The sequence below is a fragment of the Oncorhynchus keta genome, chromosome 23, assembly GCF_023373465.1.
Source record: "Oncorhynchus keta strain PuntledgeMale-10-30-2019 chromosome 23, Oket_V2, whole genome shotgun sequence".
Classification (NCBI taxonomy): Eukaryota; Metazoa; Chordata; class Actinopteri; order Salmoniformes; family Salmonidae; genus Oncorhynchus; species Oncorhynchus keta.
In genome coordinates, this window is record NC_068443.1 from 30,150,432 (window position 1) to 30,167,010 (window position 16,579).

At 42.8% G+C, this 16,579-nt stretch overlaps 1 protein-coding gene across 8 annotated transcripts in view; it reads right to left on the reverse strand.

Annotated features, from left to right (window-relative positions):
• The window catches only part of LOC118402140 (high affinity cAMP-specific 3',5'-cyclic phosphodiesterase 7A-like), a 52,821-nt gene extending 40,569 nt beyond the window's left edge, over positions 1–12,252 (reverse strand). For 4 of the 8 annotated variants that reach the window (XM_035800088.2, XM_035800087.2, XM_035800086.2 and 1 more), the window contains exon 1: positions 12,060–12,251. In XM_035800088.2, coding sequence (XP_035655981.1) covers positions 12,060–12,080 — 21 coding nt within the window. In that variant the 5' untranslated portion in view covers positions 12,081–12,251. Of the gene's footprint in view, positions 1–11,319 lie in introns of all 8 variants that reach the window. The other 4 variants (XM_035800079.2, XM_035800077.2, XM_035800076.2 and 1 more) reach the window with 2 other exon arrangements.
• Positions 12,253–16,579: the final 4,327 nt, after the last annotated feature.

Genomic DNA, 16,579 nt, shown 5'->3' on the forward strand with positions numbered 1-16,579 from the left:
CATTTGGGTCCCAGGCTGAAAAAGTTTAAGAACCCCTGGTCAAAGGTATTTGAAATACAAATGGTAGAGAGAATTAGTGCTACAATTCCTATAATAACTACAACTTCTTAACTGGGATAATTGAATTCTCATAATAAAAAGAACCACTAGCATTCACATGTTCTGAGCAAGGAGCTTTTGTTCATGGCAGATATTGCACTTTTACTTTTCTCCAACACTGTGTTTTTCCATTATTTAAACCAAATTGAACATGTTTCATTATTTATTTGAGACTAAATTGATGTTATGTATTATATTAAGTTCAAATGTAAAAAAGTGTCCATTCAGTATTGTTGTAATTGTCATTATTACAACAACAAACAAAAAAAAAATATATATATATATATATATATATATATACACACACACACACACACACACACACACAGTGGGGCAAAAAAGTATTTAGTCAGCCACCAATTGTGCAAGTTCTCCCACTTAAAAATATGAGAGGACTGTAATTTTCATCATAGACACACTTCAACTATGACAGACAAAATGAGAAGAAAAAAAAATCCAGAAAATCACATTGTAGGATTTGTTATGAATTTATTTCATTTTGTCTGTCATAGTTGACATGTCCCTATGATAAAAAGATGAGGCCTGTAATTTTTTTAAAGTGGGAGAACTTGCACAATTGGTGGCTGACTAAATATTTTTGGGCCCCACTTTATGTGTGTGTGTGTGTGTGTGTGTGTGTGTGTGTGTGTGTATGTCTTTTTTTATATATATTTTTTTAATTATTTTTTTTTTATATTTAAATCGGCCGATTAAAATCGGTATCAACTTTTGGTCCTCCAATAAAATCAGTATCGGCATTGAAAAAAATCATAAAATCGGTCGAACTCTATCATAAACCCTTTCAAATCAAACTGGTCACATGCACCAAATATTTTTTTGGTATCTTTACAACCACTTTAAAGTGGAACTGACAGCATTTTAGCAACATGGAATCTTATTCAAATATGTTCATATACACCCCCAGAAAGAACATTACACTTTTTATATTTTCTGACAAGCAAGCACTTCGATACGGTCATTTTATTACGTATATAGTGAGGGAAAAAAAAGATGTTAATCCCCTGCTGATTTTGTACATTTGCTCACTGACAAAGAAATGATCAGTCTATACATTTAATGGTAGGTTTATTTGAACAGTGAGACAGAATAACAAAAAAATCCAGAAAAATGCATGTAAAAAATGTTATAAATTGATTTGCATTTTAATGAGGGAAATAAGTATTTGACCTCTCAATCAGAAAGATTTCTGGCTCCCAGGTGTCTTTTATATAGGTAACGAGCTGAGATTAGGAGCACACTCTTAAAGGGAGTGCTCCTAATCTCAGTTTGTTACCTGTATAAAAGACACCTGTCCACAGAAGCAATCAATCAGATTCCAAACTCTCCACCATGGCCAAGACCAAAGGGTTCTCCAAGGATGTCAGGGACAAGATTGTAGACCTACACACAGCTGGAATGGGCTACAAGACCATCGCCAAGCAGCTTGGTGAGAAGGTGACAACAGTTGGTGCGATTATTCGCAAATGGAAGAAACACAAAAGAACTGTCAATCTCCCTCGGCCTGGGGCTCCATGCAAGATCTCACCTCGTGGAGTTGCAATGATCATGAGAACAGTGAGGAATCAGCCCAGAACTACACAGGAGGATCTTGTCAATGATCTCAAGGCAGCTGCGACCATTGTAACCAAGAAAACAATTGGTAACACACTACGCCGCAAAGGACTGAAATCCTGCAGCGCCCGCAAGGTCCCCCTGCTCAAGAAAGCACATATACATGCCCGTCTGAAGTTTGTCAATTAACATCTGAATGATTCAGAGGACAACTGGGTGAAAGTGTTGTGGTCAGATGAGACCAAAATGGAGCTCTTTGGCATTAACTCAATTCACTGTGTTTGGAGGAGATGGAATGCTGCCTATGACCCCAAGAACACCATCCCCACCGTCAAACATGGAGGTGGAAAAATTATGCTTTGGGTGTGTTTTTCTGCTTCAGGGGACAGGACAACTTCACCGCATCAAAGGGATGATGGAAGGGGCCATGTACCGTCAAATATTGGGTGAGAACCTCCTTCCCTCAGCCAGGGCATTGGAAATGGGTCGTGGATGGGTATTCCAGCATGACAATGACCCAAAAAATTCAGCCAAGGCAACAAAAAGGAGTGGCTCAAGAAGAAGCACATTAAGGTCCTGGAGTAGCCTAGCCAGTCTCCAGACCTTAATCCTATAGAAAATCTGTGGAGGTAGCTGACGGTTCGAGTTACCAAACGTCAGCCTCGAAACCTTAATGACTTGGGGAAGATCTGCAAAGACGAGTGGGATAAAATCCCTCCTGAGATGTGTGCAAACCTGGTGGACAACTACAAGAAACGTCTGACCTCTGATTGCCAACAAGGGTTTTGCCACCAAGCAAAGTCATGTTTTGCAGAGGGGTCATATACTTATTTCACTCATTAAAAAGCAAATCAATTTAACATTTTTGATATGCGTTTTTCTGGATTTTTTTGTTGTTATTCTGTCTCTCACTGTTCAAATAAACCTACCATTACATTTATAGACGGATCATTTCTTTGTCAGTGTGCAAACGTACAAAATCAGCAGGGGATCAAAAACTTTTTTCCCCTCATTGTAAGGCATTTGTGAAAATTCTATAGCAATATAGAGTGGGAAAGCGATTAAGACACTGCAGTAAATAAAACTGAATAAAAACATGTCTCGTCCAGGACCGGAGTTTACGCAGACCTGTGCGCCATAGCCAGTCAGAGCTACAGTAGGCCTTTATACAAACAAGCCATTTGCCACACAGGTCTTCCATCAATCACTTTGAACTGGACTGTGTGTTTACAGGCAGTTGCAACAGCGCAACTTTAGATCATTAGAACGCATTCACTAAATGTCACAAAATACACCTGAATGGATTTCTGCAAATACCACGGGAGTCCTCTTACATTTGGGGAACTTTACAGTCCTATTGATCAAACAACTGAAAAGGTAGGCTCTCTCCCCCTCAGTTATGCACATCAACAACAACAATAACTAATGCCAGCCAGAGCAAGATGTGCTAAAATCTAACGAAGGAACATAAGATAAACCCTCTCCAACTTTCAGCTAGAAGGCTGTCAATGCTGCACTGATAAGCAACAGGGAATTGTAGTCTACTCGTCCTTCTGCAGCCAATGCACGCTTGTCCCAACCAAGTACCCAAGTGAACTGGCTAAAATTAGTTAGCTTGCTACTCGCAGATACAATTGTGAGAACACCCCACTCTGACCATTTTACTCACCCTAACTGAGCTGGTTAGGCTGTTTACATGTTATCCAGAGCATTCGTTACTAACTAGAATGTTTTTTTTGCCTGCCTTTGTTTACTGACACAGTCATATTCAGCGGGTGTTGCACATTTGTAAATTCATCAGTTATTCGTCAGTTATGAGCTCTGGCACATTCAGACGAGAGTACTCTGAAATCGGAGTAGCTAGATAGCCAGAGTGAATTTGCGAAGGAAAGAGATATGCTAGCTGACAGTCATTCAGGTTCTTGCTAGCTAACCAAATGACACCTGCATCTCTAGCTGTGTATAGCCACCAAAAAAAACAATGAGGGGAAAAAAAGTCAAGTCACTCACCCACTTCAGATCAATGACCTTGCTAGTCTGATTGTATTGACATTCCCAGCTTTAGTTCAATTTCGTTCCTTTTTGTCCAAAATATTGAGTTATTGAAACAGTGCATCACAAATGGAGGCAGCAAACAATGTGCCAGGCCAGCTGTGATTTACAACCTGATGGCAATATTTTATGGACTAGCAAGAAATGTATTGGTGAATTATATGAATCATGCATTGAACTGCATCCATCTATTCTGTCCACAATGCCTTAGTGTAAGTCATGGAACGTTGAGTCAAATAGAACCTATTTTTAAAACCTCTTATAAAGTTGGTTTTGTAGCATAAACTTAGAATGTAATATTAGTCACTTGTTTCACATCTGCAAAGTAATTAAAGGGCTGTCATTTCCACTTTCAGTGTTATCCAATGTCCTTTATTATGGCTACTTAGATTGAGCAGTTTTTGATTAAAATAACAGCTTTGTGTATACTTTAAGGTTATGCTGTGGTTATTATGCGTTTTTCCTTTTTCTGTAGGTTTGTTTGTTAAAGTGTCAGCAGGCTCTCTTACTTCCGGTGCCGACAGAGATGGCCGCCTCGCTTCGCGTTCCTAGGAAACTATGCAGTTTTTTGTTTTTTTACGTGTTATTTCTTACATTAGTACCCCAGGTCATCTTAGGTTTCATTACATACAGTCGAGAAGAACTACTGAATATAAGATCAGCGTCAACTCACCATCAGTACGACCAAGAATATGTTTTCCGCGACGCGGATCCTGTGTTCTGCCTTACAAACAGGTCAACGGAATGGATCGCATGCAGCGACTCCCAAAAAAACGACTTCGTAAAAGAGGGAAACGTAGCGGTCTTCTGGTCAGACTCAGGACACATCGCGCACCACTACCTAGCATTCTTCTTGCCAATGTCCAGTCTCTTGACAACAAGGTTGATGAAATCCGAGCAAGGGTAGCATTCCAGAGGGACATCAGAGACTGTAACGTCCTATGCTTCACCGAAACATGGCTCACTGGGAAGACGCTATCCGGGCGGTGCAGCCAACGGGTTTCTCCACGCATCGCGCCGACAGAAACAAACATCTTTCTGGTAAGAAGAGTGGCGGGGGCGTATGCCTCATGACTAACGAGGCATGGTGTGATGAAAGAAACATACAGGAACTCAAATCCTTCTGTTCACCTGATTTAGAATTCCTCACAATCAAATGTAGACCGCATTATCTACCAAGAGAATTCTCTTAGATTATAATCACAGCCGTATATATCCCCCCCAAGCAGACACATCGATGGCTCTGAACGAACTTTATTTAACTCTTTGCAAACTGGAAACCACTTATCCGGAGGCTGCATTCATTGTAGCTGGGGATTTTAACAAAGCTAATCTGAAAACAAGACTCCCTACATTTTATCAGCATATCGATTGCGCAACCAGGGGTGGTAAAACCTTGGATCATTGTTACTCTAACTTCCGCGACGCATATAAGGCCCTGCCCCGCCCCCCTTTCGGAAAATCTGACCACGACTCCATTTTGTTGATCCCTGCCTACAGACAGAAACTTAAAAAAAGAGGGAGGTCTGTCCAACGCTGGTCCGACCAAGCTGACTCCACACTCCAAGACTGCTTCCATCACGTGGACTGGGACATGTTTCATATTGCGTCAGATAAAAATATTGATGAATACGCTGACTCGGTGTGCGAGTTCATTAGAACGTGCGTTGAAGATGTCGTTCCCATAGCAACGATAAAAACATTCCCTAACCAGAAACCGTGGATTGATGGCAGCATTCGCGTGAAACTGAAAGCGCGAACCACTGCTTTTAATCAGGGCAAGGTGTCTGGTAACATGACCGAATATAAACAATGCAGCTATTCCCTCCGCAAGGCTATTAAACAAGCTAAGCGTCAGTACAGAGAAAAAGTGGAATCTCAATTCAACGGCTCAGACACAAGAGGCATGTGGCATGGTCTACAGTCAATCACGGACTACAAGAAGAAATCCAGCCCAGTCACGGACCAGGATGTCTTGCTCCCAGGCAGACTAAATAACTTTTTTGCCCGCTTTGAGGACAATACAGTGCCACTGACGCGGCCTGCAACGAAAACATGCGGTCTCTCCTTCACTGCAGCCGAGGTGAGTAAGACATTTAAACGTGTTAACCCTCGCAAGGCTGCAGGCCCAGACGGCATCCCCAGCCGCGCCCTCAGAGCATGCGCAGACCAGCTGGCCGGTGTGTTTACGGACATATTCAATCAATCCCTATACCAGTCTGCTGTTCCCACATGCTTCAAGAGGGCCACCATTGTTCCTGTTCCCAAGAAAGCTAAGGTAACTGAGCTAAACGACTACCGCCCCGTAGCACTCACTTCCGTCATCATGAAGTGCTTTGAGAGACTAGTCAAGGACCATATCACCTCCACCCTACCTGACACCCTAGACCCACTCCAATTTGCTTACCGCCCAAATAGGTCCACAGACGACGCAATCTCAACCACACTGCACTAACCCACCTGGACAAGAGGAATACCTATGTGAAAATGCTGTTCATCGACTACAGCTCGGCATTCAACACCATAGTACCCTCCAAGCTCGTCATCAAGCTCGAGACCCTGGGTCTCGACCCCGCCCTGTGCAACTGGGTACTGGACTTCCTGACGGGCCGCCCCAGGTGGTGAGGGTAGGCAACAACATCTCCTCCCCGATGATCCTCAACACGGGGCCCCACAAGGGTGCGTTCTGAGCCCTCTCCTGTACTCCCTGTTCACCCACGACTGCGTGGCCACGCACGCTCCAACTCAATCATCAAGTTTGCGGACGACACAACAGTGGTAGGCTTGATTACCAACAACGACGAGACGGCCTACAGGGAGGAGGTGAGGGCCCTCGGAGTGTGGTGTCAGGGAAATAACCTCACACTCAACGTCAACAAAACTAAGGAGATGATTGTAGACTTCAGGAAACAGCAGAGGGAACACCCCCTATCCACATCGATGGAACAGTAGTGGAGAGGGTAGCAAGTTTTAAGTTCCTCGGCATACACATCACAGACAAACTGAATTGGTCCACTCACACTGACAGCGTCGTGAAGAAGGCGCAGCAGCGCCTCTTCAACCTCAGGAGGCTGAAGAAATTTGGCTTGTCACCAAAAGCACTCACAAACTTCTACAGATGCACAATCGAGAGCATCCTGGCGGGCTGTATCACCGCCTGGTACGGCAACTGCTCCGCCCTCAACCGTAAGGCTCTCCAGAGGGTAGTGAGGTCTGCACAACGCATCACCGGGGGCAAACTATCCGCCCTCCAGGACACCTACACCACCCAATGTTACAGGAAGGCCATAAAGATCATCAAGGACATCAACCACCCGAGCCACTGCCTGTTCACCCCGCTATCATCCAGAAGGCGAGGTCAGTACAGGTGCATCAAAGCTGGGACCGAGAGACTGAAAAACAGCTTCTATCTCAAGGCCATCAGACTGTTAAACAGCCACCACTAACATCGAGTGGCTGCTGCCAACACACTGTCATTGACACTGACCCAACTCCAGCCACTTTAATAATGGGAATTGATGGGAAATGAAAATATATCACTAGCCACTTTAAACAATGCTACCTTATATAATGTTACTTACCCTACATTATTAATCTCATATGCATACGTATATACTGTACTCTACATCATCGACTGCATCCTTATGTAATACATGTATCACTAGCCACTTTAACTATGCCACTTTGTTCACTTTGTCTACATACTCATCTCATATGTATATACTGTACTCGATACCGTCTACTGTATGCTGCCCTGTACCATCACACATTCATATATCCTTATGTACATATTCTTTATCCCCTTACACTGTGTATAAGACAGTAGTTTTGGAATTGTTAGTTAGATTACTTGTTGGTTATCACTGCATTGTCGGAACTAGAAGCACAAGCATTTCGCTACACTCGTATTAACATCTGCTAACCATGTGTATGTGACAAATAAAATTGGATTTGATTTGGCTTCTACTACAGTATATCTGCCATACAGATGCGGACAGAGGTCATATGGGGCATAGAAACCTCCAGAGTACACCAGGCCATCCCAGTAGGCCAACCCAATATGTACCCCTTCTGCATGGATGGTTCAACACCAAGGAGTGGCAGTTACAGATGTTGATTCCAAAGAAAGCTAAGGAAGCTAAACTAAATGATTATCGCCCTATAGCACTCACTTCTGTCATCATGAATTGCTTTGAGAGACTAGTCAAGGATCATATCACCGCCACCCACTCCAATTTGCTTACCGCCCCAATAGGTCCACAGACGATACAGTCGCCATCACACTGCCCTATCCCATCTGGACAAGAGGAAAAACTATGTAAGAATGCTGTTCATTGACTACAGCTCAGCATTCAACACCATAGTACCCTCCAAACTCATCATTAAGCTTGAGACCCTGGGTCTCAATCCTGCCCTGTGCAACTGGGTGCTGGACACCACCTGGGTCGCCCCCAACTCAATCATCAAGTTTGCAGACGAAACTACAGTAGTATGCTTGATTACCAACAACGACAAGACAGCCTACAGGGAGGAGGTGAGGGCCCTCAGAGTGTGGTGTCGGGAAAATAACCTCTCACTCAATGTCAGCATAACAAAAGATATGATCGTGGACTTCAAGAAAAGGCAAAGGAAGCACCCCCCTATCCACATCAACAGGACAGCAGTGGAGAAGGTGGAAAGTTAAGTTAATCGGTGTACATATCACCCACAAACTGAAATGATCCACGCACACAGACAGTGTGGCGAAGAAGGCACAACAGCGCCTCTTCAACCTCAAGAGGCTGAAAAAATGTGGCTCGTCACCGAAAATCCTCACTAACTTTTACAATTGAGAGCATCCTTTCGGGCTGTATCACCGCCTCGTACGGCAACTGCATCACACACAACCGCAGGGCTCTCCAGAGGGTGGTGCGTTCTGCACAACACATCACCATGGGCAAACTACCTGCCGTCTAGGACACCTACAACACCTGATGTCACAGGAAGCCAAAAAAGATCAAAGGACAACAACCACCCGAGCCACTACCTGTTCTCCCCGCTTCCATCCAGAAGGTGAGGTCAGCACAGGTGCATCCAAGCTGGGACAGAGATTGAAGCTGTTTTTCAATCTCAAGGCCATTCAACTGCTAAACAGCCACCACTAGCATAGAGAGGTGGCTGCCTACCTACAGACTTGATGGCCACTTTAATAAATGGATCACTAGTCATTTTAATAATGCCACTTTAAGAATGCTTACATATCTTGCATTACTCATCTCATTTGTACAGTTGAAGTCAGAAGTTTACATACACCTTAGCCAACTACATTTAAACTCAGTTTTTCACAATTCCTGACATTTAATCCTAGTAAAAATTACCTGTTTTAGGTCAGTTAGGATCACCACTTCATTTTAAGAATGTGAAATGTCAGAATAATAGCAGAGAGCAAGATGTATTTCAGCTTTTATTTTTTTTTCCCCATTGCATTCCCAGTGGGTCAGAAGTTTACATACACTCAATTAGTATTTGGTAGCATTGCCTTTAAAATTGGTTAACTTGGGTCAAATGTTTCAGGTAGACTTCCACAAGCTTTCCACAATAAGTTGGGTGAATTTTGGCCCATTCCTCCTGACAGAGCTGGCGTAACTGAGTCAGGTTTGTAGGCCTCCTTGCCTCCTTATTTTGTGAAGTGCACCAGTCCCTCCTGCAGCAAAGCACCCCCACAACATGATGCTGCCACCCCCATGCTTCACAGTTGGGATGGTGTTCTTCAGCTTGCATGCCTCCCCCTTTATCCTCCAAACATAACAATGGTCATTATGGCCAAAGAGTTCTATTTTTGTTTCATCAGACCAGAGGACATTTCCCCAAAAAGTACAATCTTGTCCCCATGTGCAGTTGCAAATCGTAGTCTGGCTTTTTTATGGCAGTTTTGGAGCTGTGGCTTCTTCCTTGCTGAGCGGCTTTTCAGGTTATGCCTATATAGGACTCGTTTTATTGTGGATATAGATACTTTTTGTACACATTTCCTCCAGCATCTTCACAAGGTCCTTTGCTGCTGTTCTGGGATTGATTTGCACTTTTCGCACCAAAAGTACTTTCATCTCTAGGAGACAGAACGCGTCTCCTTCCTGAGCGGTATGATGGCCGAGTGGTCCCACTGTGTTTATACTTGCATACTATTGTTTGTACAGTTGAACGTGGTACCTTCAGGCATTTGGAAATTGCTCCCAAGGACGAACCAGACTTGTGGGGGGTCTACAATTTTTTTCTGAGGTCTTGGCTGATTTCTTTTGATTTTCCCATGACGTCAAGCAAAGAGGCACTGCGTTTGAAGGTAGGCCTTGAAATACATCCACGGGTACACCTCCAATTGACTAAAATGATGTCAATTAGCCTATCAGAAGCTTCTAAAGCCATGACATCATTTTCAGGAATTAAAGGCACAGTCAACTTAGTGTATGTAAACTTCTGACCCACTGGAATTGTGAAACAGTGAATTATAAGTGAAATAATCTGCCTGTAAACAATTGTTGGGAAAATGACTAGTGTTATGCACAAAGAAGATGTCCTAACAGACTTTCCAAAACTATAGCTTGTTAAGAAGAAATTCATGGAGTGGTTGAAAAACAAGTTGTAATGACTCCAACCTAAGTGTATGTAAACTTCCGACTGCATATACTGTATCCTTCAGTATCTATTCTATTGTATATAGCCGCTGTCTATTGCATCTTAGCCGCTCTGTCATTGCTCATCCATATCTTTTTATATATTCTTATCCCATTTCTTTACTAGATTATGAGTATTAGGTTTCGTTGTGGAATTGTTAGATATTAGCTTTTGTTGTGAAGTTGTTAGATATTACCTGTTAGATACTGCTTCACTGTCGGATCTAGAAGCATTTCGCTACACTCGCAATAACATCTGCTAACCATGTGTATTTGACCAATAAAATTTGATTTGGACTAGTTAAAAAGTTTACTGTGCCATCTTTACAAGTTATCCAGAGCTGTTGGAGCCATACAGAAACACTTGTCAAAAACTGTCTTTAACGCATGGCATGAAAAACAAGGCCTCTACTGTGCAATGTTGTCAACAGTCCAGACCAGAGCACATGGAATATTGTGGTTCACTATGGGACAGATGAGCTATGTTGGTTCACTTCAATAAGCTTCAATGGATCAAAACCTCTAAGCATTACAGATAAGGGGGGGGGGGGCTTAAGACATTAGTACAATAATATCACGGTAATGTTTTCATTGGTCACATTATTAGGGATGAGGGTTTTGTCACACAGGTCAAGTCAGGCATCTCACTGATCTAAGAGACTATGATAAAGATTTATAAAGATGATAGATCAGTCCACTGTGAGCTTTCCTGTGTAAGGGTCAACTTGATCAAAATGATGCGATAACAACTGTGATAACAATTAATTTGGTGGGCCACTAAAAATGTAAACAGGTAAAGGAATATGGCTACTTTGTTTCCATCAAAATATATACCTATACAAATATTTCCTGGCAGCAAGCACAACTCCAACCTCAACTTGATAGCTGAAAATGAAAGCATCAAATTGTTTTTGTTTATTCCCCAGATCGCGATTTCCTTTGCTCTTACCTTGGCCAGCTGTCTTGGGGCAGGTCCACCAAAAAAATAAGAATTGGAGCTGAAGCTAATGGCTCCCCTGCGGCTGAGAACATGTTTAGGAACCGGCCTGTCTAGAGGCAATACCGGTAACTGATAACATACTTCCATTGAACAGTCAAAGCTCGGTCCAGCTCAAATTGCAATAAAAAAGCAACATAAAACTAATAAAAAATTGCATTTAAGCTGCTGGCACAACTGAAAATGTGGTAATTCCAATAACAGTTCCACTTCCCTTTATTTGTGTCGAATAGAGTTATTGAGTGTAGAAGAAATGGGTTGTTCACTTTTTTTGATACATCAAACTTGCACGTCACGTTGTCGATAGCAATCCAACTGCTCTAATATTGTGTTCCAATATCCATATTTTATCCATTTGGATTTTTCCCCATTATTCCCCTACTGAACTCAAATCCGGGCCTGAAAACGGAAAGGCCTCTTTCTTTTTGGTATCTCTGTAATAAATTGCTTCCTCATATTTAACAATATATCCTTGTTTAATGGGGACTGTGCACGCCAAAGCAATCAAAAACGATGAAAACCTAGACAGAAAAAATATTCCGAAAATTAAGAGCCGTCATCTACAATGTTATATAAAAAGGAAATGTACAACTAAATGTGTATTTATTCTGTCCCTGCTTGAAGTGGTGGTGGTAGAGAAAGTATTCCGCATGCATTCAGTCCATTTTCACCGCGTTGCTGGCATAGATTACCGTAGCGCACAGACTGTCCATGAAGCATCACGGGGTTAATATGGCTTCTTCATGACCGTACACTCCGAAAAAAATAATTTACCATGGGTCCAATAATTCACAGTAACAACAAAGGCTTCAACGCCACCGGAGTCCGTGTATTTCCTTTCGCTGACTCTACCCTCTTCCCAAACATAAATTCCCACCAGAGGTAGGTGGAGCTGTCGACTATGTCTGTCGCCCTGTCTGAAACGTCCAATTGTATTTATCTATGGAATGTTACCCTCTTTGTGATTGGACGAAGAGGAACTGTTCATATAATACATATAAATCTATTGGCAGCATGGAAAGCGCAGCGCTCACTCGTCCCATTTTGTCACTGTAGTACAGTGGTTCCCAACCAGGGGTACTAGGACCCCGTATTTGATTGAGTAGGTCTTGTTTATTTAATTACTATTTGTTTTAATTACTATCCCCAGATGACCCTGTCACAGATATGTCTTTATACGCTACATTGGTTTTCTTATATTAAAATACCAATTGTACAGTGTAAACTATTTATTTATTTAACCTTTATTTAACAAGGCAAGTCAGTTAAGAACAAATTCTTATTTACAATGACTGCCTACCCTGGCCAAACCCTAATCCGGGCGACGCAGGGCCAATTGTGCACAGCCCTAAACTACAAGTAACATGATTAGTGGATTATTGCAGAGATAACTGTTGTATCAATGGAGAACAGAATGTAAATGTGGCTTATATTGTCAAGATATGTGTAAACCTACTTTGAAAGAAATCTAAGTCAGTTATATGTTAGTCTGGGCACATTTTAGTTGAAAACTATTGTTTTTACTTGATGTGTGTCTTTATTGCCTTGTTGTTCTACATTGTTTAGATTCTAAAGGAAGTCTAGAGGACAGCCTAGATGGAGTAGGGGTGAGGAGTATAGGCAAACCTTCTTAAAGGGGCAATCCGCAGATGAATCAATAACAAAGCAGACACCCCACCTCTGTTTTGGTAAAAAGCTGAGGGATGAGCCTGGAGAAATGTAACCATTCTTAAATTCATAGACAGAGCTATTGATGCAAGGACTGACCATCCAATATATCAAAATTATCATTTTAAATGTGTTGAGGACATACAGGGTTTGTTTACATTTAAATTGTTTACAAACATTGGAGTAAAACAAGCTTATGTTCAGGGTTCTGATGGTGTACGTCAGTTGAACTAAGCTCCAGCAGGTGTATCTCACTGATCATCCCTAAAGCCAACACCTCATTTGGCCGCCTTTCGTTCCAGTTCTCTGCTGCCTGTGACTGGAACGAATTGCAAAAATCGCTGAAGTTGGAGACTTTTATCTCCCTCACCAACTTCAAACATCTGCTATCTGAGCAGCTAACCGATCGCTGCAGCTGTACATAGTCTATTGGTAAATAGCCCACCCAATTTTACCTACCTCATCCCCATTACATTTACATTTAAGTCATTTAGCAGACGCTCTTATCCAGAGCGACTTACAAATTGGTGCAAACACCTATGACAGCCAGTGGAACAGCCACTTGCATCTAAATCTTGTTGGGGGAGAAGGGGGGTGAGAAGGATTACTTACCCTTACTTACCCTATCCTAGGTATTCCTTGAAGAGGTGGGGTTTCAGGTGTCTCCGGAAGGTGGTGATTGACTCCGCTGTCCTAGCGTCGTGAGGGAGTTTGTTCCACCATTGGGGGCCAGAGCAGCGAACAGTTTTGACTGGGCTGAGCGGGAACTGTACTTCCTCAGTGGTAGGGAGGCGAGCAGGCCAGAGGTGGATGAACGCAGTGCCCTTGTTTGGGTGTAGGGCCTGATCAGAGCCTGGAGGTACTGAGGTGCCGTTCCCCTCACAGCTCCGTAGGCGAGCACCATGGTCTTGTAGCGGATGCGAGCTTCAACTGGAAGCCAGTGGAGAGAGCGGAGGAGCGGGGTGACGTGAGAGAACTTGGGAAGGTTGAACACCAGACGGGCTGCGGCGTTCTGGATGAGTTGTAGGGGTTTAATGGCACAGGCAGGGAGCCCAGCCAACAGCGAGTTGCAGTAATCAAGACGGGAGATGACAAGTGCCTGGATTAGGACCTGCGCCGCTTCCTGTGTGAGGCAGGGTCGTACTCTGCGGATGTTGTAGAGCATGAACCTACAGGAACGGGACACCGCCTTGATGTTAGTTGAGAACGTCAGGGTGTTGTCCAGGATCACGCCAAGGTTCTTAGCGCTCTGGGAGGAGGACACAATGGAGTTGTCAACCGTGATGGCGAGATCATGGAACGGGCAGTCCTTCCCCGGGAGGAAGAGGAGCTCCGTCTTGCTGAGGTTCAGCTTGAGGTGGTGATCCATCATCCACACTGATATGTCTGCCAGACATGCAGAGATGCGATTCGCCACCTGGTCATCAGAAGGGGGAAAGGAGAAGATTAATACTGTTACTGTTTATATACCCATACTGTTTATATGTATTTACTTTTCTGCTCTTTTGCACACCAATATCTCGACCTGTACATGACCATCTGATCATTTATCACTCCAGTGTTAATCTGCAAAATTGTAATTATTTGCCTACCTCCTCATGCCTTTTGCACACAATGTATATAGACTCTCTTTTTTTCTACTGTGTTATTGACTTGTTAATTGTTTACTCCATGTGTAACTCTGTGTTGTCTGTTCACACTGCTATGCTTTATCTTGGCCAAGTCGAGTTGCAAATGAGAACTTGTTCTCAACTAGCCTACCTGGTTAAATAAAGGTGTAATAAAAAAATAAAAATAAAAATGAGTCATTTATAAGTTATATTCTTCAAGAATCACGATTGGCGCAGCGGTCTATGGCACTGCATCTCAGTGCTAGAGGCGTCACTACAGACCCTGGTTAGATTCCAGGCTGTATCACAACCGGCCGTGATTGAGAGTTCCATAGGGCACAATTGGCCCAGCATCGTCCAGGTTTTGCCCGGGTAGGCCGTCGTTGTAAATAAGAATTTGTCCTTAACTGACTTGCCTGGATAAATAAAGGTTAAATAAATAAACAAACAAAAAAATCAATGAGTATATATAATTAATTCATAAATCCAGACATGGATGTGGCATCTGCAGATAGGCCCTTTAAACAAATATGTCATTTGCAGAGAGTAATTTGACTAAAGCCCTTAACACAGGAAACATGCCCGACAGAACATAAAACACGTTGTCCCCTTCCTAAATGGCACCCTATCCCCTATATAGTGTACTACTTCTGAGCCCTGGATTTGAGAGAGAGAAAAAGCCTCATCAAATTATGAGCTCTTGATAGGATAGGGGAGATATTATTTGGTAAAATAACGTTGTGCTAGTGTATGTGTGTGTGTGCGTGCCTGCCTGCGAGCGAGAGAGAGTGTTCCAGTCCAAAAGTAGGTCATGCATGGGAGCTCCAGGCCAGCAAAGGCAAGCTATTGGACAAGGATTTACATCTGCAGCCTAAATAAGTCACAGTGCTAATGCTGCAACATGAACTCACCACATACAGTACAGACCTTATGGCAGCTAGCTTGTGTCAAGACAGATAGAGGAATCAAAGAGAAAAATAACACCAACCTTGTAGGTACTCCATTTCACAAGCAAAATGTTGTTTCACATTTTTTAAGGATTGTTTTAAATGGATGTAAGATGTGTTTACACTAATACACTTTTCTACATCATTTCATGTTCTCTGTGATTGTAGCTGAAGCTTTACTACACCTATTATTCCAACGGCCAAGTAAAAGGGTATTCATTTCACTTAATGACTTCCCCAACGCAGTGTTTTCACCACAGACTAGTCCCAGCGTAGACATGCTTTTCATCAGCGGGACCCCTGAGGAGCCAGCCAGGAAGCCACTAATACAGCACAGGTGAGTCTTCCATCAGGGTGTTTCCCAGGAGGCCTACACTCGTCTGTCTGTCTGTCTGTCTGTCTGTCTGTCTGTCTGTCTGTCTGTCTGTCTGTCTGTCTGTCTGTCTGTCTGTCTGTGTGTGTGTGTGCGTACTGAATGCTCAGTCACCACCATCACATGTCATCCCACAGGGAGGAGTCCAAATAATAATTATGGCTCAGAGATTAGCAGAGGTGACCTCGAATCAGAATCAATGACAGGGTTTTTTTTCTCCCAAAGGAAACTTTCTCAGAGGACAGTTCGTAAAACAGGAAGGACAAACTATTCACTCCTCCTGCCATATGTTCACTTTATCAGCCATATGCCTTGTGTTCTCAAATTTGAATCTTTATGTCAAATCAAATTGAAACACATTTTATTTGTCACATGCGCCAAACACCGTGAAATGCTTACTTACAAGCCCTTAACCAACAATGCAGTTTTAATACAAATAAGAGTTAAGAAAAAAAAATACAAAATAAACTAAAGTAAATAAGTTACACAATAAAATAACAATAACAACAACTGGGGTACGAGGACCAAGTCCATGTGTGGGGGTACTGGTTAGTCCAGGTAATTGAGGTAATATGTACATGTAGGTAGGGCTAAAGTGACTATGCATAGATAAT